Source organism: Danio aesculapii, chromosome 18 (genome assembly GCF_903798145.1).
Source record: "Danio aesculapii chromosome 18, fDanAes4.1, whole genome shotgun sequence".
NCBI classification, from domain to species: Eukaryota; Metazoa; Chordata; class Actinopteri; order Cypriniformes; family Danionidae; genus Danio; species Danio aesculapii.
In genome coordinates, this window is record NC_079452.1 from 48,377,311 (window position 1) to 48,393,356 (window position 16,046).

General features: G+C 40.2%; 1 protein-coding gene across 2 annotated transcripts in view; it reads left to right on the top strand.

Moving 5' to 3' along the window:
• The window catches only part of necab2 (N-terminal EF-hand calcium binding protein 2), a 193,948-nt gene that overhangs the window by 131,125 nt on the left and 46,777 nt on the right, over nt 1–16,046 (top strand). For both annotated transcript variants that reach the window (XM_056478385.1, XM_056478386.1), the window contains exons 6-7: nt 7,528–7,664; nt 9,449–9,573. In XM_056478385.1, the coding sequence (XP_056334360.1) occupies nt 7,528–7,664; nt 9,449–9,573 (262 nt within the window). The remainder of the gene's footprint in view (nt 1–7,527; nt 7,665–9,448; nt 9,574–16,046) is intronic.

Genomic DNA, 16,046 nt, shown 5'->3' on the forward strand with positions numbered 1-16,046 from the left:
AATGGCGTGAGTCCGGTGGAGGGTTGCCGCAGTGAATTTTGGGCATATTCTGCCCAGCCCAAATACTGGCTCCAGGAGTTCTGGTGACCACTGCAGAAGGTCCTCAGGAACCGTCCCACCTCCTGAATCTTCCTCTCTGTCTGCCCGTTGGTTTGGGGATGATATCCAGAAGAGAGGCTGACGGCCACACCTAGGAGCTTGAAGAAGGCTTTCCATAGACGTGAGATGAACTGTGGACCTCTGTCCGACACAATATCTTCTGGAATACCAAATGACCTGAAGACTTGATTAAAGATATTGTCGGCAGTTTCAAAGGCTGTGGGAAGACCTTTCAGAGGGATTAGTTTGACAAACTTTGAGAATCTATCTACTATGACTAGAATACAGGTATTACCTTCTGACGAAGGGAGGTCAGTGATAAAGTCCACTCCTAGGTGTGACCAGGGACGGTTCGGAATCGGCAAGGGATGGAGCTTTCCAGCGGGTAGATGACGTGGGCTCTTGGATTGGGCACAGTCCTTACAGCCCTGAACATATTGCCTCACATCCCTTGCCATGTTTGGCCACCAGAATCGTTGGGATACTAGCGAGAGAGTATTGTTGATCCCTGGATGTCCAGTGCCTAGCGAGGTATGTAAGGAGTGGATCAGATCTACCCGGTGTTCAGGTGGTATGAACTGCCGATGAGGAGGGCATCCCGGCGGAGCAGGGGCTTCCGGAGTGGCAACGACTGGAGGAGCGTTCCAGGTGATCGGACAAATGGAGATGTGTTCGGGAAGAATCTTCGTTGGGAGTTCTTCATGATCGTGATGCTCGTGTAAACGAGAGAGAGCGTCTGCTCTTAGATTCTTGGGTCCTGGACGATAGGAAATGGAGAAATCAAAACGTGAGAAGAAAAGTGACCATCTGGCTTGACGTGGACATAGTCTCTTGGCCTCTTTGATGTATTGGAGGTTTTTGTGATCTGTGATCACCTGGAACGGATGTTTGGCTCCCTCCAACCAGTGACGCCACTCCTCCAAGGCTAGCTTGATTGCTAGAAGCTCCCTGTCTCCTATGCTGTAATTCTGCTCCGCCGGGCTCAACTTCCGAGAGAAATAGGCACAGGGATGCAGTCGGGGCGGTGTATCATGATGTTGAGATAATACTGCCCCGACGCCGGTGGTGGATGCGTCCACTTCCACCACGAAAGGAAGATTTGGGTCAGGATGAGTCAGGAGTGGGGCCCTTGTGAACTCCTTCTTAAGAAGGCGGAAGGCTGCGGCTGCTTCTTTGGTCCACTCCAGTCCTTTGGGTTTACCCTTGAGGAGATTAGTGAGAGGTGATGTAATCCTGCTGTAGTCCTTGATAAACCGTCTATAAAAGTTAGCAAACCCAAGAAACCTCTGGAGCTCCTTAATGGAAGTGGGTTCTGACCAGGATAGAACAGCCTCAATTTTCTTCCCATCCATACGTATACCGGTTTGGTCAATGATGTATCCCAAGAAATGAATCGACTTCTGGTGGAATGAGCATTTCTCCGCTTTGAGGTAGAGGTGATGTTCTCTCAATGTGTGTAGGACCTCCGCAACGTGTTGGCGATGTTCGGCCTCACTCCGGGAGTAAATGAGGATGTCATCTATGTACACTATTACACAGTGGTGAAGAAACTCCCGGAGGACTTCATGAATGAAGTTTTGGAATACGGAGGGGGCGTTGACCAGACCGTAAGGCATGACCTCATATTCATAGTGGCCAGTAGGGGTCACGAATGCTGTCTTCCATTGGTCCCCCTCACGTATTCTTATCAGATTATACGCGCTGCGGAGGTCCAATTTAGTGAAGACTTTAGCTTCTCGGAGCTGTTCCAAAGCGGCTGGTACCAGAGGAAGGGGATATCGGTATTTTACTGTACCGTTATTTAGGACCCTGTAGTCGATGCATGGACGCAGCCCTCCGTCCTTCTTGGCCACAAAGAAGAAGCTTGAGGCGGCTGGTGATTTTGAGTGACGTATGTACCCCTGACTCAGAGCTTCCCTTATGTAATCTTCCATTGCCTGATTCTCTGGAAGCGAGAGCGGGTAGATCCTACCTCTTGGCAACTGGGCATCTGGAACTAGGTCGATCGCGCAGTCCCATGGCCGATGCGGCGGTAGCTGGGAAGCTCTCTTGGGGCAGAAGACATCATGAAAGGAGCTGTACTCCTTAGGAATGTGGATAGACTGCTTCTCAGGAGGGCTCTCGACCGATGTTGCAAACAAAGAAATGGGGTTCCGACCTTGAAGAGGGAGATTTGGAAAACAGGCAGGTGTACATCCAGATCCCCATTTCTTTATCTCTCCTGTGCCCCAAGAGATGATGGGATCGTGCTTCACCAGCCACGGGCGCCCTAGAATGATGTCCATATTTGCACCCTCCAGAACCAGAAATTGAATCCTCTCTTGATGTAACAACCCCACTTGAAGAAGGATGTCTTCGCATTGTCGATGGATACGGGTCGAAGATCGAGTGCACTGGGTTATCGGTTGTATCTGGTATATATGCGAGGACGCCTCAGTACGGAGGTGGAGTTGACGACAGAGGGATTGGGAGATGAAGTTCCCTGCTGACCCGGAGTCGATGAGGGCTGTGACAAGGAGAGAAATAGAGGCAGTAGTTATTTGTACGGTGGTAGTAAGTGGTTTACATTGTTCAATATTCGTACTGAATACACTCACTGAAGTCCGAATGGGACGAAGGGGACACTCCATACGGGTGTGTCCACTGACACCGCAGTATAGACACAGACCCCGGGTCAGCCTCCTCTGTCGTTCCGCTGATGTCAGTCTTCCAGACTCTATTATCATGGGTTCTGGTTCTGGAGAGGCTGTTGACTCAGGCGATTGGAGGAGTGCAGACGAGGGGGTGATGGTGTCCTGTTGATAGGAACGGAGACGATCGGAACATCGGAGAGAATGTTGGATGAATCTCTCCAGACCCATTGTATCATCTAATGTGGCCAGTTGGATTCGGAGAGTGGGTTCCAAGCCGAGCCGGTACGTGGTCAACAACGATCTCTCATTCCATCCACTTGCAGCTGCTAGAGTGCGAAACCGGAGAGCATATTCCTGTGTAGATAGAGTACCTTGCTTTAGATGATACAGCTGCTCTCCAGCGGCTACTTCCCCATCAGAACGTCCAAACACCTCTTTGAAATACTCCGTGAAGGTAGTGATGGAATTCATGACCGGCCCGGCTTGGTTCCAGATCGTCTCAGCCCATTTAAGTGCAGGTCCAGAGAGTAGAGATACGATGTAGGCGATCTTCGACTTATCTGTGGGATATAGAGAAGGTTGCATTTCGAATATGAGGGAACATTGTAACAGAAAACCATTGCACTCCCCCGCTCCGCCTGAGTAGGGCGCTGGTCGGGCCATGGGACTGGAAGGAAGGGCCGAAGAAGAAACTGTGGAGGCGGAAGTGCTCGGTGCTGGTGGTGCGTTGGAAAGTGGAGCTGGTGGCTGTAGAATCCGCTTCAACTGGTCCACCAGCTCTTGAAGGTGATCGGGGGTGCTCATGTTGTCGTCGTTATGGGTCCGGGCTTCTGTTATGAAGCGGACAGGAGACAGAGGTAAGGGAACGTTAGGGTGTTTATTAAATGACAACAAGGAGCACATGAAGGATAGCCAGGAGGATCAGGAATGATGTTGGGGTCTTTTCCTCCGTGGCTGGGTAACAGGAATACACGAGGATGGACAGCACACACCAGATACAGCTGACAGAGGATGACACAGACTTGGAAGGACTGGAAGACAGGACGATTCGGGAGGACCAGGAAGACTAGGAGGAATACAAAGAGAACAGGTAAGTAAATCGTTTGTTTTAGCTGAGGATGACTACGCTGAGTGGTCGCTCAGTTGTCCGCTTTCGTCGAGACGAGCCCGGACAATGAGCGACTGGAGTGCTGTGCTTTTATCTGGTGCTCGTGAATGTGATGCAGCTGTGTGCTCATTAGAAGTCAGGTGATGGTGATCTTCGTGAGTGGGGGTCGTGAGAGCCTGACCAATCCATGACACCTGAATCCTGTTCTGGGAAATGTCAGATATTTGTTTTTTTCTTTCTGGTATTTATTTTAATTGATTCAGCATTAACTTGTGCGCAGTGAATACCTGCATGTGTGTGTGTGAGAGAGAGAGAATGAGTGCAGCGAATGCTGTGGATTGTCTGTGCGCAATATTTTCAGCCAATCATCTTTCTTGCATTTACAATCACTCTCATTGGTTGGTTATTATTTCGCGCGCAGTGAACAGAAAAGAAATCAAAATGATGCCAGTCAACGACAATGAGTGGGCAAAAGGAAATAAAAAAGACACTGAAACTTCCATCGCAAAATAAAATGTGATATTATGAAAAGAATTAAACAGCGGTAGAGCAACCATCACACACTTTACCTCAGAGCTCACCGGAACGGAACTGAGCTCCAACTCAGAGAAGAAGTCATCCTAATGGGGCCATGACATTTGTTTACACTGAACATCAAGCATTAAGCGGCCGTTACAATGCGTACATGGTGGGATAAAAGAAAAGTAAGGAACTCAATGCAGCCTCATGTAGTCGTCTGCAGTCACACATCGGCAATAAGAGTCCCCGGTAACCTGGAGCAATTATAGAGTCGCACCGTTATTTGTGTGTCATTTGCATCGCCTCACACAATAAATATTACATATAATTCTATATGATGTAAAAGTAGTCAAAACAATTGACAACAACACAGTGTTGCTTTTTTTACCTGTAACAACAGCACAGCGGATAACAGTAAATGTTATTATTATTATCATTATTATTATTACTATTTATTACTGATTGATTTATTTTCTTATAAATTTTTTATTTGTTTATTTGTTCATCTTATTTTGTGTTAAAAAATTTCCAGTGTTCTCAAATCTCTTAATTTGTACTTTTTTAATACAAAATTGGATGAAAAAATAAACAAATTAAAAATTAAAAATTAATAATACAATTAATTTCTTGTGGAAAACCTGATGCGGCCCAACCTCACCCAGACTCTGCCTTTGAGACCCCTGGTCAAGAATAAGTTCTTGAATTCTTGCTGAAGGCATTTTGAGCCATTCTTCCTTGCGAAATTTCTCTAGTTCAGTCAGGTTTGATGGGTGCCGAATATGAACAGACTTTTCAAATCTTTCCATAGATTTTCAAGGATGTTTAAGTCTGGGAACTGGAATGGCCATTCTAGAACATTGTATCATGTATGAGGATGAATTACTTGGTAGACCTGGAACTGTGCTTTGGGTATTTGTCCTGCTGAAACATCCAACCCTGGACTAACTGGATTTCTGAAGATTGTTCTTCAGAATCTGCTAATACTGGGTGGAATCCATATGACCTTTAACTCTGACAAGATTTCCAATACTTGTGCTTGCCACACATCCGCACAGCATGATGGACCCTCCACAACAATTTACATTAGGGAGCGTGTTCTTCTCCTGGAATTATGTGTTATTTTTTCACCATGCAAAGCACCTATTGTTGTGGCATCTGTGCACAGTATATTTTTCTAAAATGATTCAGGCTTTGCATACCTCAAACGACTCTTCTTGTTGGCAGATTGAAAAGGCTTCTTTTGCATCACCTTTCATTGAGCTGTTCTTTGTGAAGAGTGTGCTGGACTGTGAAACGATGTACAATGACATTATCAGCAGCAAGATGTTTCTGGTGCTCTTTAGAGGTGGTCTGTGGTTTGTCTATCTAACCATTCTTAGCTTTTGCCTTTCGGATATTTTTCTTGGTCTAGCACATCTTTCCTGCACAAGAACTGTTCCTGTGGCCTTCCATTTTCTTACTATATTTCTGACTATGGAGATAGAGACTTTAAACATTTGGGATAGCTTTTTGCATCCTTCTTCTAATTCATGTTGGTGAATTATCCTAGTTTTTAGGTCAATAGAAAATTATTTTGAGGTTCCCATGTTGCTACTTTCAGGTTCACAATAAGGAGAAGCACAACTAGCAATCAGCTATCTTAAATATCCTTTTTTCATGTTTTGTTGCAACTGTGTTCGGATTGTTTCGGTTCGCTGAGTCAATCAAATAATTTTTTTGTTGTAATCAATCAGCATTAGGTGACTACAGGTTTTGAAAACCACACAAAAGATCCAAACTTTTGCATAGCCTATATTTCAGTTTCAGTTTAATTTCACACATCTCAATACTTCTACACCACGTATTTCTGTCTGAAAAACATGACATTATCTAGCTTTCTCTGGAAATTGAATGGCATTTCACTGTGATCTTCTCTTATAAAGATAGAGTACATTATTATGCAACCACAGAGGCGTGTCCAAATTTTTGCATAAAACTGTATATGTGAAATCCAAACATAAATGTATGTCATATATCTAATTTGCATATATTGCCATATATCAGAGTCTATATGGGTTGACAGAATTTATGTGTTTGTATATACAACAATAATGCTTAAAGTTCAACTCTAAGGGCCTATTCGCATTATGCTATCCGAACTGTGCCCAGGCCCGTTTCCTGGATCGTTTGAGAAGTGTGAGTGCTCTGAATCAGGCTCAGGCACTGTTCACTTGGAAGAGGTGTGCCAGAGCGTGGTTCTCTTGGGCTTTGGTGCGGTACGCTTGTGTGTGAGTGCAAAACGTGCCTGAGCCCAAAACTGAAAGCAAGACGTGACTTTTAAGGAACTGTTTCATATGGATTTATTAACCATTCTTTCTGTTTAATGAACGCAAACTGTTGTAGTTAATTAAAGACGTAAACCCCTCACTGCAGGAAAGCTGCGCACCTTCAGCAAACCTCCTAACTCCTGCGGCACGAGGACTTAATGATTGTTTATGAGTGTCAAAAGTGGCTAATCTGTTCGGCGAAATATTTGACTGCGTGTCACTGCATATCAAATGACTTAAACGACGATATACCTGAAGAAATCTCCACTGTGCTGAGCGAGAGCACTTCTGACCTGCGCATCATCGATGACGTAAGCGTGCCCAGGCCTGAATGTAATGTGAGTGTGGGCCATCGGGGGAGACGGGAGAGGGGACAATCGTGCTTTGGCCCGGTTCGAGGCAACTGTACATAGTGAGAGTGCGCCCTAAAGCAGCTTCAAGGCCATAGCCTTTAGCACAGTCACAGTCCACTACTTCCAATACAACACCCTTGTGTGACATTATGCCTTTTGCAGTGTAAAACAGACCCTGAGTGTTTGAGAAAGTGGTCAAAATGTCACCAGATCAATGAAGGTTGGCTCCTCTAATGCCCAATACCATTACAAGCTTTCAGAACTTAACTTGCCCTCAAGCCCTACACGAGCTACTTTTTCCCCCTTTCTTTAAGCTCATCCCAGAAACGTTCGTCCCGTGAGATCCTCTGTAGAATCACACCTCTGAGTCATGTATTTTGCTTAAAGCATGAGCAAAGTTCACTAGAGTTTCTTAAACTGGACTTCATCAAATATACATGCTTGTAAAAGTGCTGATGTGCCTTATGTGTTTTTCTCTCCCCTTGAGTCTCCTCTTTTTCTCTCTGCAGGTGTATGAACGTGGAACTAATGTTGAGCAGTTTGTTACCCGCTTCCTGTTGAAGGAGTCAGCCAATCAGATCCAGTCTCTGCTGAGCTCTGTAGAAAGTGCTGTCGATGCCATTGATGAGCAGCATTCATCAGTGGGGTGAGAAACCATATCAAGACCCGAATCATCTAAGTACACCAAGAACATATTGGGCTCTATTTTAACAATCTAGGCGCATAGTCTAAAGCACATGGCGCAAAAGCATTAAGGGCATATCTGAATCCAATTTTGCTATTTTAAGGATGGAAAAATACGCTCTGCACCCCTCTGCATGGTTGTTGTGCTTATTCTCTTAATAAGTTAGGAGTGTGCTTTGAACATAACCTGCATTAAACTAATCGGAGACTCATCTCTCATTCCTTTTAAGAGTCAGTTGTGTCACGCTAAGGCGCATTTGCTATTTACATTGCGGACTTTGTAAGTGGAAAAACTGAACGCTTCACTTTTGAGAAAACAGTTAAACAGACCATCTGCAGTGAGAATAAAGAATGAGCCTCCTCCATTCGGCCTCTTTACTTTCTCTTTACTTTACTTTTACTCATTTACTTCACTTCACTCCACTGAAGACATCTATTTGCCTACATATTTAATTTAGTTTGTTAAGTGCAAAGATTTGTTTCAAAACTATTTCTAATGTCAGTTCTAATTTCCAGCAAACGAATATTTGAACAATAATAACGAGGTGTGGTCAAGTTGTATCCAATATGTCCTATTCTTATGCCTCATATAGTAAAGCATACGTCTCTAAAACCTGACAGGTGGACAAATTTAAACTTGTTTTTATTAAAACAAATATTAATATGCATATAATAAATAATTATGCTAATAATAATAATGACATGGAAGGCAGTAGTTATTAGGGGTGTCAAAATTAATTGTTTCTTCGGTTTACCACGATGCAGACACAGACAATTCGATATAGTTTCAGTAATAATCATACCCGGTTATTACGTACTGACGTAATTTATCTCATATACTCTATAATGCGAGGGAGGTGAGCGTGAATATTTAAAACACTCCAACTACTTAAAAACGCAGAAACTCAGAACAATTTGGGATATTTATATTTGTTTACTTGCTATAAATGCTCATGTTGTTCTGTGCATTTACATGAGTTTTTAAAGAAACAGTTCATGTATCTGTTTGTATTAAAGGACAAAATTGTATTACAAACAGTACACAAACACAAACATTAAATACAAACAGTAAATTTTTATACAACAATTGCTGTGCTGTGAAGTAAAACATAAAATTGTGTATGGAAAGTAACATCAATGCACCGAGATATTAAATTGAACCAAATCGATGGCATGATAAACTAGAGGCACATCTCTAGTGGTTTTATTATTTATGTAGAAAATAATAATTTTGTAAAATTTTAATCTTTACATTTTTTTCATATGTAAAGATATTTGTGTATTGCTGTACATCCTCTGTGCATTAAAAATGGTAAATGGTGCAGTCTGTTTCAGTTCCTCAAAATAGCAATGTGCCAACAATGCGCCTTAACACACCTTTTTTATAGACCAGCACGCCTGTGAGTCCACAAAGTGGTGCAAATGGATTTGCTATTTAAACAACGAGGCACAAAACATGAATTATGGTTGCGCTGGTCTGAAAATAGTAACAAATCACGCCAAACACATCTTGTGTCTTATTGCATCGGGTGTATGGTAGGGCCCATTGACTTCCATAGTATTTTTGCTACTACTACGAATGTCAGCTGCTTTTTCCTCAAAATTCTTAATAAAAGTAAAAACAAAATCATAAATGTTTTATGACCACTTGAGTGTGAGTAAATGGTGCGCGAATTTTAATTTTTGGGTGAAAAATCCATTTAATCATCTGTATTCCTTGTCCTTGTTTTCCCTGTTATGACCTAGATCTTACCCCAGTAAGACCAGCCCACGCGTCCCAGATCGACGCTATGAGGCACCGGTGCCAGATTATCCTCCCAACAACAGAGTCAGTGCAAAGGAAAGCATGAGGAACATCAACACGGGTGCAGGTGAGGGGATCACATCTGTCTCCAAACACCATCTCTTTCTGAAAACCTAACACACTATTAGCTGTTTACAAAAGGCATCATTTGTGTAATTTTTACACTGCAAAAATGCTTTTCTTATTTCTTATTTCTTGTTTCTAGTCTAAATATTAAACAATTCTTAAGTAAAGATGTATTTTATAGACAAGCAAAACATATTGTCTTGTTTTAAGAAAAAATATGTCAAAATTAAGTGATTTTTTTTTCCTAAAACAAGTAAAATAATCTGCCAGTGGAGTAAGCAAAATACACTTATGTTAAAAGAAAAAACAAGATTGTTTTGCTTACACCATTGGCAGATCATTTTGCTTGTTTTAAGGAAAAGCTTATTTTATTTTGGCATATTATTTGTCTAGAAAAGGCTTCTTGACTTAAGAATTGTTGGATATTTGGAATAGAAACAAAACCCAAGTAAGAAAGGCATTTTTGCAGTGCTGTCCCAAAACCTATGTTAAGGAAAAAAATGCATACAGTATGAGTTTTTAAGCATCACATAATATACAACAGCCTTTAATGGCTAATATAGGAGGTGAAAAACACGTTAATTTCATTCAGAAGCTTGAAAGGAGCAAAAAAATGCTGATATTTATATGGGAAGCTTATAAAGAAAGCTGAACTTCTGATAGCTTGTAATGTAAATCAATAAGATCCTTTTAACATTATAGAAGACCACTTAGATAAAATGCATCTAAATATCAGTTGTCGCTCTATGTCTACCAAATAATACGTCTTAGTAAGATGATATTTAAATGCTTAGCTTTACCATCAAAGCTCTGTACTATTTATTGTGGAGACACATGTAATGTAATGCAAAATGGGTATAAATGACCTTTTACAGTATATCTGAATAACAAAATAACATATACTGTATGTTACCTAAATGAATGGGATAAAAAAAAAACAGTATGTGTATGACTTATTACAGCAAAGCTTTGACAATTTTGAAGCCTCAAATAGATAGGTTAAATACACTGTAAAAACTGCAGGGTTCCACACAATTCATTCATGTTGACCCAACACAAAACAAGTAAGTTAACTTAACACTTTTAACAAATTTCTGTGGATTGAACATAAAAACATTAAGTTGTCCCAATGAAATCTCAAGAATTGGGTTGTTTCAGCTCATTTTAAATAAGTAATTTGAACGTGCGGCAATGCAGTGGTGCAGTAGGTAGTGCTGTCACCTCACAGCAAGGAGGTCGCTGGTTCGAGCCTCGGCTGGGTCAGTTGGCGTTTCTGTGTGGAGTTTGCATGTTCTCCCTGCGTTTGCGTGGGTTTCCTCCGGGTGCTCTGGTTTCCCCCACAGTCCAAAGACATGCGGTACAGGTGAATTGGGTAGGCTAAATTATCCATAGTGTATTGATGTATGTGAATAAGTGTGTATGGGTTTCCCAGTGATGGGTTGCTGCTGGAAGGGCATCCGCTGAGTAAAACATATGCTGGATAAATTGGCGGTTTATTCTGCTGTGACAACCCCAGATTAATAAAAGGACTAAGCCGAAAAGAAAATGAATGAATGAATAGTTTGAACGTGCAAAAAAAAAAATTTGAGTGTATGAAAGAGTAGGCATTATATGGTTAAAGGGAATATAATTTCTTTAACATAGGCTCACAAGTAAAACACTTAAGTTTAAAATTTTTTTAATCTATTGAGCCCATCTCATGATCTGGTTGGAGCACTTTTAGCTTAGCATGGATCGTGGTTGCTAGTCATATTGGCCGAGAAAATGGCAACTTTTCATTTTCCATCGGCCGTAGTACACAATGTTTCTACAGAAGAAGCTTTAATTGGACAACTCTTTGGTCATTTTTTGTAAAATGCTAATGGTCTAATCTAATTCAATGATGCTAAGCTAAGCTATAAGTGCTTTCCAGCCCTGGAAATCGACTGAATGGATTAAAAAATTGTGAAACTCAACTGTTTCACTCTAAGGAGTAATAAAATTGGCCTACTTTCAATAAAAGTGTGGTGTTGCGTTAAGTATGTACTTTGGTAGATCTGTTACTAATATTCAAATCAGAAATTATGTGAAAGAATCTGGAATAACCTCAACTGCAAAAAAATGTACAGCGTGACTTACTTTTACTCACTGAATCCACTTATGTCTCCAAGCATCAGCATAAATTGAGCATGCATCTGTTTATGTGGGTAGAACCAGCTGTGATGAGCCTATTTGGACAAGGTTGATAAAATGTTTTCATTTTACCTTTCATACAAATGAGAATTCTTTTCAAAGAAATTTAGAAATGTATATCTTCATTCGCATAAGCTGTTTCAATCTCTGTGGGCTTAATTTTTATGCATTACTTATAGGGCTACACAATATATCGTTTTAGCATCGATATTGCAATGTATTTATCCGCAATAGTCACTTCGCAGGATTGTGATATTTTACTTGAACAGGAACTACAGTTCAAGCCATATATATGATTTGTTGAGTTATTGCAAATTTTAACCATAAAAAAAATTATCAAGCAGTTTATCATGTACATGTGTTTTCAAGACATGTGACTGTGTGAGCATTTCAAGCCACAAATTATGTTTGTACTGTAACTTTAAGATTAATTTTATTTATGTGCATATACGATGAAGACTAGTGTTATTTTTCATTCATTCATTTCTTTTTGGCTTAGTCCTTTTATTAATCTGTCACCACTGCCAATGAACCACCATCTTATCCAGCACATGTTTTATGTAGCGGATGCCCTTCCAGCTGCAACCCATCACTGGAAAACACCCATACACTCTTATTCACACACATACACTACGGCCAATTTAGCTTACCCAATTTACCTATAGTGCATGACTTTAGACTGTGGGGGAAACCGGAGAACCTGGAGGAAACCCACGCGAACACGGGGAAAACATGTAAACTCCACACAGAAATGCCAACTGATCCAGCCGACACTTGAACCAGTGACCTTCTTGCTGTGAGGCGATTGTGCTACCCACTGCGCCACCGTGTCACCCCAGTATTATTTTACATTTGATAATTGAGTTTGTGCATGAATATGCTAGACTCCCAGACAACCATAAATTATGGTTTATTTGATTCAAATCTTTGTTCTTTTGTAGTTATCAATGATTGTGATTGTTTTATTATATTTTATGCAGATCCACTCTCCTACAAAATCATGAATTCTTTCCAAATAGAGCTAAATCATTTATCTGGTGAAACTTATACTCAATATCTCAATATGTATTGCAAAAAAGTCAAATATTGCAATTTCCTAACATCAATAATCCATCTCATGTGTGTATAAATATGCTTTTATTGCAAAGAGATACAATTCACAACTGCTGTTAAGACATGTTTACAGCAAATTCTCCTAATTACATTCCCTAAGCAGGGAAGGAAAACTAAAGCAACACATCTCTTTACATGATCTACCATTAATTCAAAAACTATTCACTGAAGTAACTGTGCCATTAGAAAAAATTATCAGTGTTTAGCCCTGTGTAAGTCTAAAATTTCATTCATAATGGTCTTAAAAGGGTCTTAAAAACTCTTAAATTTCACTTAAAGAACCTGCAGAAACCCTGTGTCAGGCGACAGTGCTAACCACTGAGCCATTGTGCCACCTCTGCCTAAACTCTTGTGTTATCAATCAAAAGTTATTGAATACATTGAAAATCTCAGAAAGAAATCTTTTAGAGATAGTCATTGTTTCACAGTCAGTGTCTGTTAGAGGGAAAGGCACATGAATTAGTATATTTTATTAAATTGGCACATAGATTAGGCCACATTTTAGCCCCACTTTCAATATTTTCCTGCAGTGTTGTAGCAGAGCTTTACTCGAGGACTTGTTTAATGCTGTATTTGTAGTGTTTGCTTTATTGCTTCTATTCATCATGAGCTGTGTTTTTCCAAACATTACATTAATCAATTCAGCAAGGTTCTTGTTTGTGGTCCAAGCTTGGTACCCAACTGCATTATCACACAAAACATCTGCATTTATCATTCCTCATGCCATCTAATTGCTGAAGGCACTGTTAAAGTTTGTCAAAGATGTGGTTCGGCGGCTCTCCCGTGGGCTTTCTCTATCAACACACTCCACATTTCCATTACTGATGAGATTTGTGCCTGAGCTGCAGCGAGTTGGTTATGAAACCACTCTAAAGAGACAGTAAAACAACACAAAGCCATTCGTGTGCCAAGTCAGCACAAACCACACGCTCACGACAGTCTCATATGGATGATGCAACTGAAGAAATGTGTGAGTTTTTAATGAGGAGAGGGTGGAATAAAGGTCTCCCTCAAAGCTTTCCAGAGTTTCAGTCAGTAACTGGGCGCCCAGAGATATGGTAGCAAATTAATTCTAGTGCTTTTCTTTGTCTTCTGTTTCACAGAGAAAGGCAGTATATGATTATTTTTGAAATGTCCATCTCACTTTCCACTTCCTCTAAGTTCTAATAGAATAGTCAGCCAGTCAGTTTTTTTTTTTATCAGATCAGACAGGCAATTCAGACATTTTTGCAGAATAAAACAGACTTGGATTTATTTGGAGTTGTAGCTGTCTGATTTCAGGCTTGCTTTATACCTAGTATTGAAGGGATAATATACCCAAAAATGAAAAGTCTGTCATCATTTACTCTCCCTTGACTTGTTCCAAACCAATTCAAGATTGTTTGTTCTGTTAAACAGAAAAGAAGATACAGTGGTCCCTCGTTAATCGCGGGAGTTACATTCTAAAAATAGCCTGCAATAGGTGAAATCCACGAAGTAGGGCTCTTTTTTTTTTGCAAATATTATAGATGTTTTACGGCTGTAAAACCCCTCACTGCACTATTTTCTGTGATAGGCATTAACATTTTCACACTTTTCTCTCTTCTTAAACACTCTCGTAAATTCTACATTCTTTCAGCATGTCCAGAAGAACTTTTTTTGCGATGGTTAGTATCTTCCTCTGCCTTTTGGCTGCTGCCGCAGGTGCCTTTGAGAGTGCAGGATGTTTCGTCAACATTATAGGGTTTGTTGGGGAGAAAACTTGTACAGTCCAGCACTTCAGAGTCACACTGCTAGCGATCAAAGATTTATGTAAATTTGGCAAGCTGAACGCATTCTGTACTGTACAAGAGACACAACACGGATGAGATTAAATGACAATGGTCTACAGCCAATCAAGACGCAGAACACAATGCGCTAATCTGGATGCAGAACACAATGCTCTGTAAAAAAAAAAAGCATGTCAAATTGAATTAAAAAATCTGCGAAATTGCGAGATAGCAAAAGGTGAATTGCTTTATGTCGAGGGACCACTGTATATTGAAGAATGTTGGAAACCTGTAACTAGTAACATCGACTGGAGAAAAACAAATCCTATGGAAGTAAATGGTTACAAAGATTGTTCAGTATATATTATTCTGTGTTCAACAAAGCAAAACAAACTGAGACAAATCTGAGAGCTCCCTCATCCTCCATATACAGCAACTCTCCAGAGACATTCGAAGTCTAGAAAGGGAACCAAAAATATTTGACTTCTGTGATGCAAATCTAATCATATGAAGCTTCAACAACACTTTTGTGCACCAATAATTTTTTTTGTCTTTATTTTTCTTATTTTATTTTTCATTACAGTCTTAGAGTTAGCAGCGAAATCTGCAATTTTTTTTTTATTGCCTACAGTAAATGTACACACTGATCTGATATAAAAGACATTAGCGAGAAAAAAAAAAGGTTTTAAAGTTTTTGGTTCAGTATATCTTATTCTGTGTTCAACAGAGCAAAACAAACTCAACCTGGTTTGGAACAAGTCAATAGTGAGTAAATAATCACAGAATTTTCATTTTTTGTTAAACTGTCCAGGCATATTTGTTGATCCCGTCACAAACGGACAACAGTTGTAAACAAAATCTGAAATGTTCTGAGCTTGTCCACTGTTGATACGTATTCGACCAGATAACTTGTGTATTGTAAATATTGTCATTGGCTGTTTAGGTATGTTTTAAAGCATGGCCTCTTTATATGATACCCCATAATGCACATAGCAGTAAACTTTAAAAAGAAAATACACAACACAAGAGCATTAAGCCACAACTGAAATGCTGCTGACCACTAGGGGGCAGTTTAAATTAAAAATTAAGATATTTGTTTGTAGCTACATGTTTTTATTATCCATGACTGACCTATAACTTATATGGCACAAAAGAATAAAGACCATTCAGAAATGTGATTCTTTTTTTGCGCTATCACCGTTTAATGACGTCATGTTCCGGGAAAACAGAAATAGTTTGGTGGACGTTGGTCACTGTAACTTTTATTTCCTGTTTTTTGTTCCAGGAATTATTCATTTACAAATTAAGCACTGCACAGAAGTATTCAATTGAACCACAAGTCCCATTGAATGTTTTGTCAATATTTTTGTTTCATTTTTGCTGTCAATGGAGGGTCAGAGAGCTCTCTGATTTGATCTAAAAATTGTAACTTGTGTTCTGA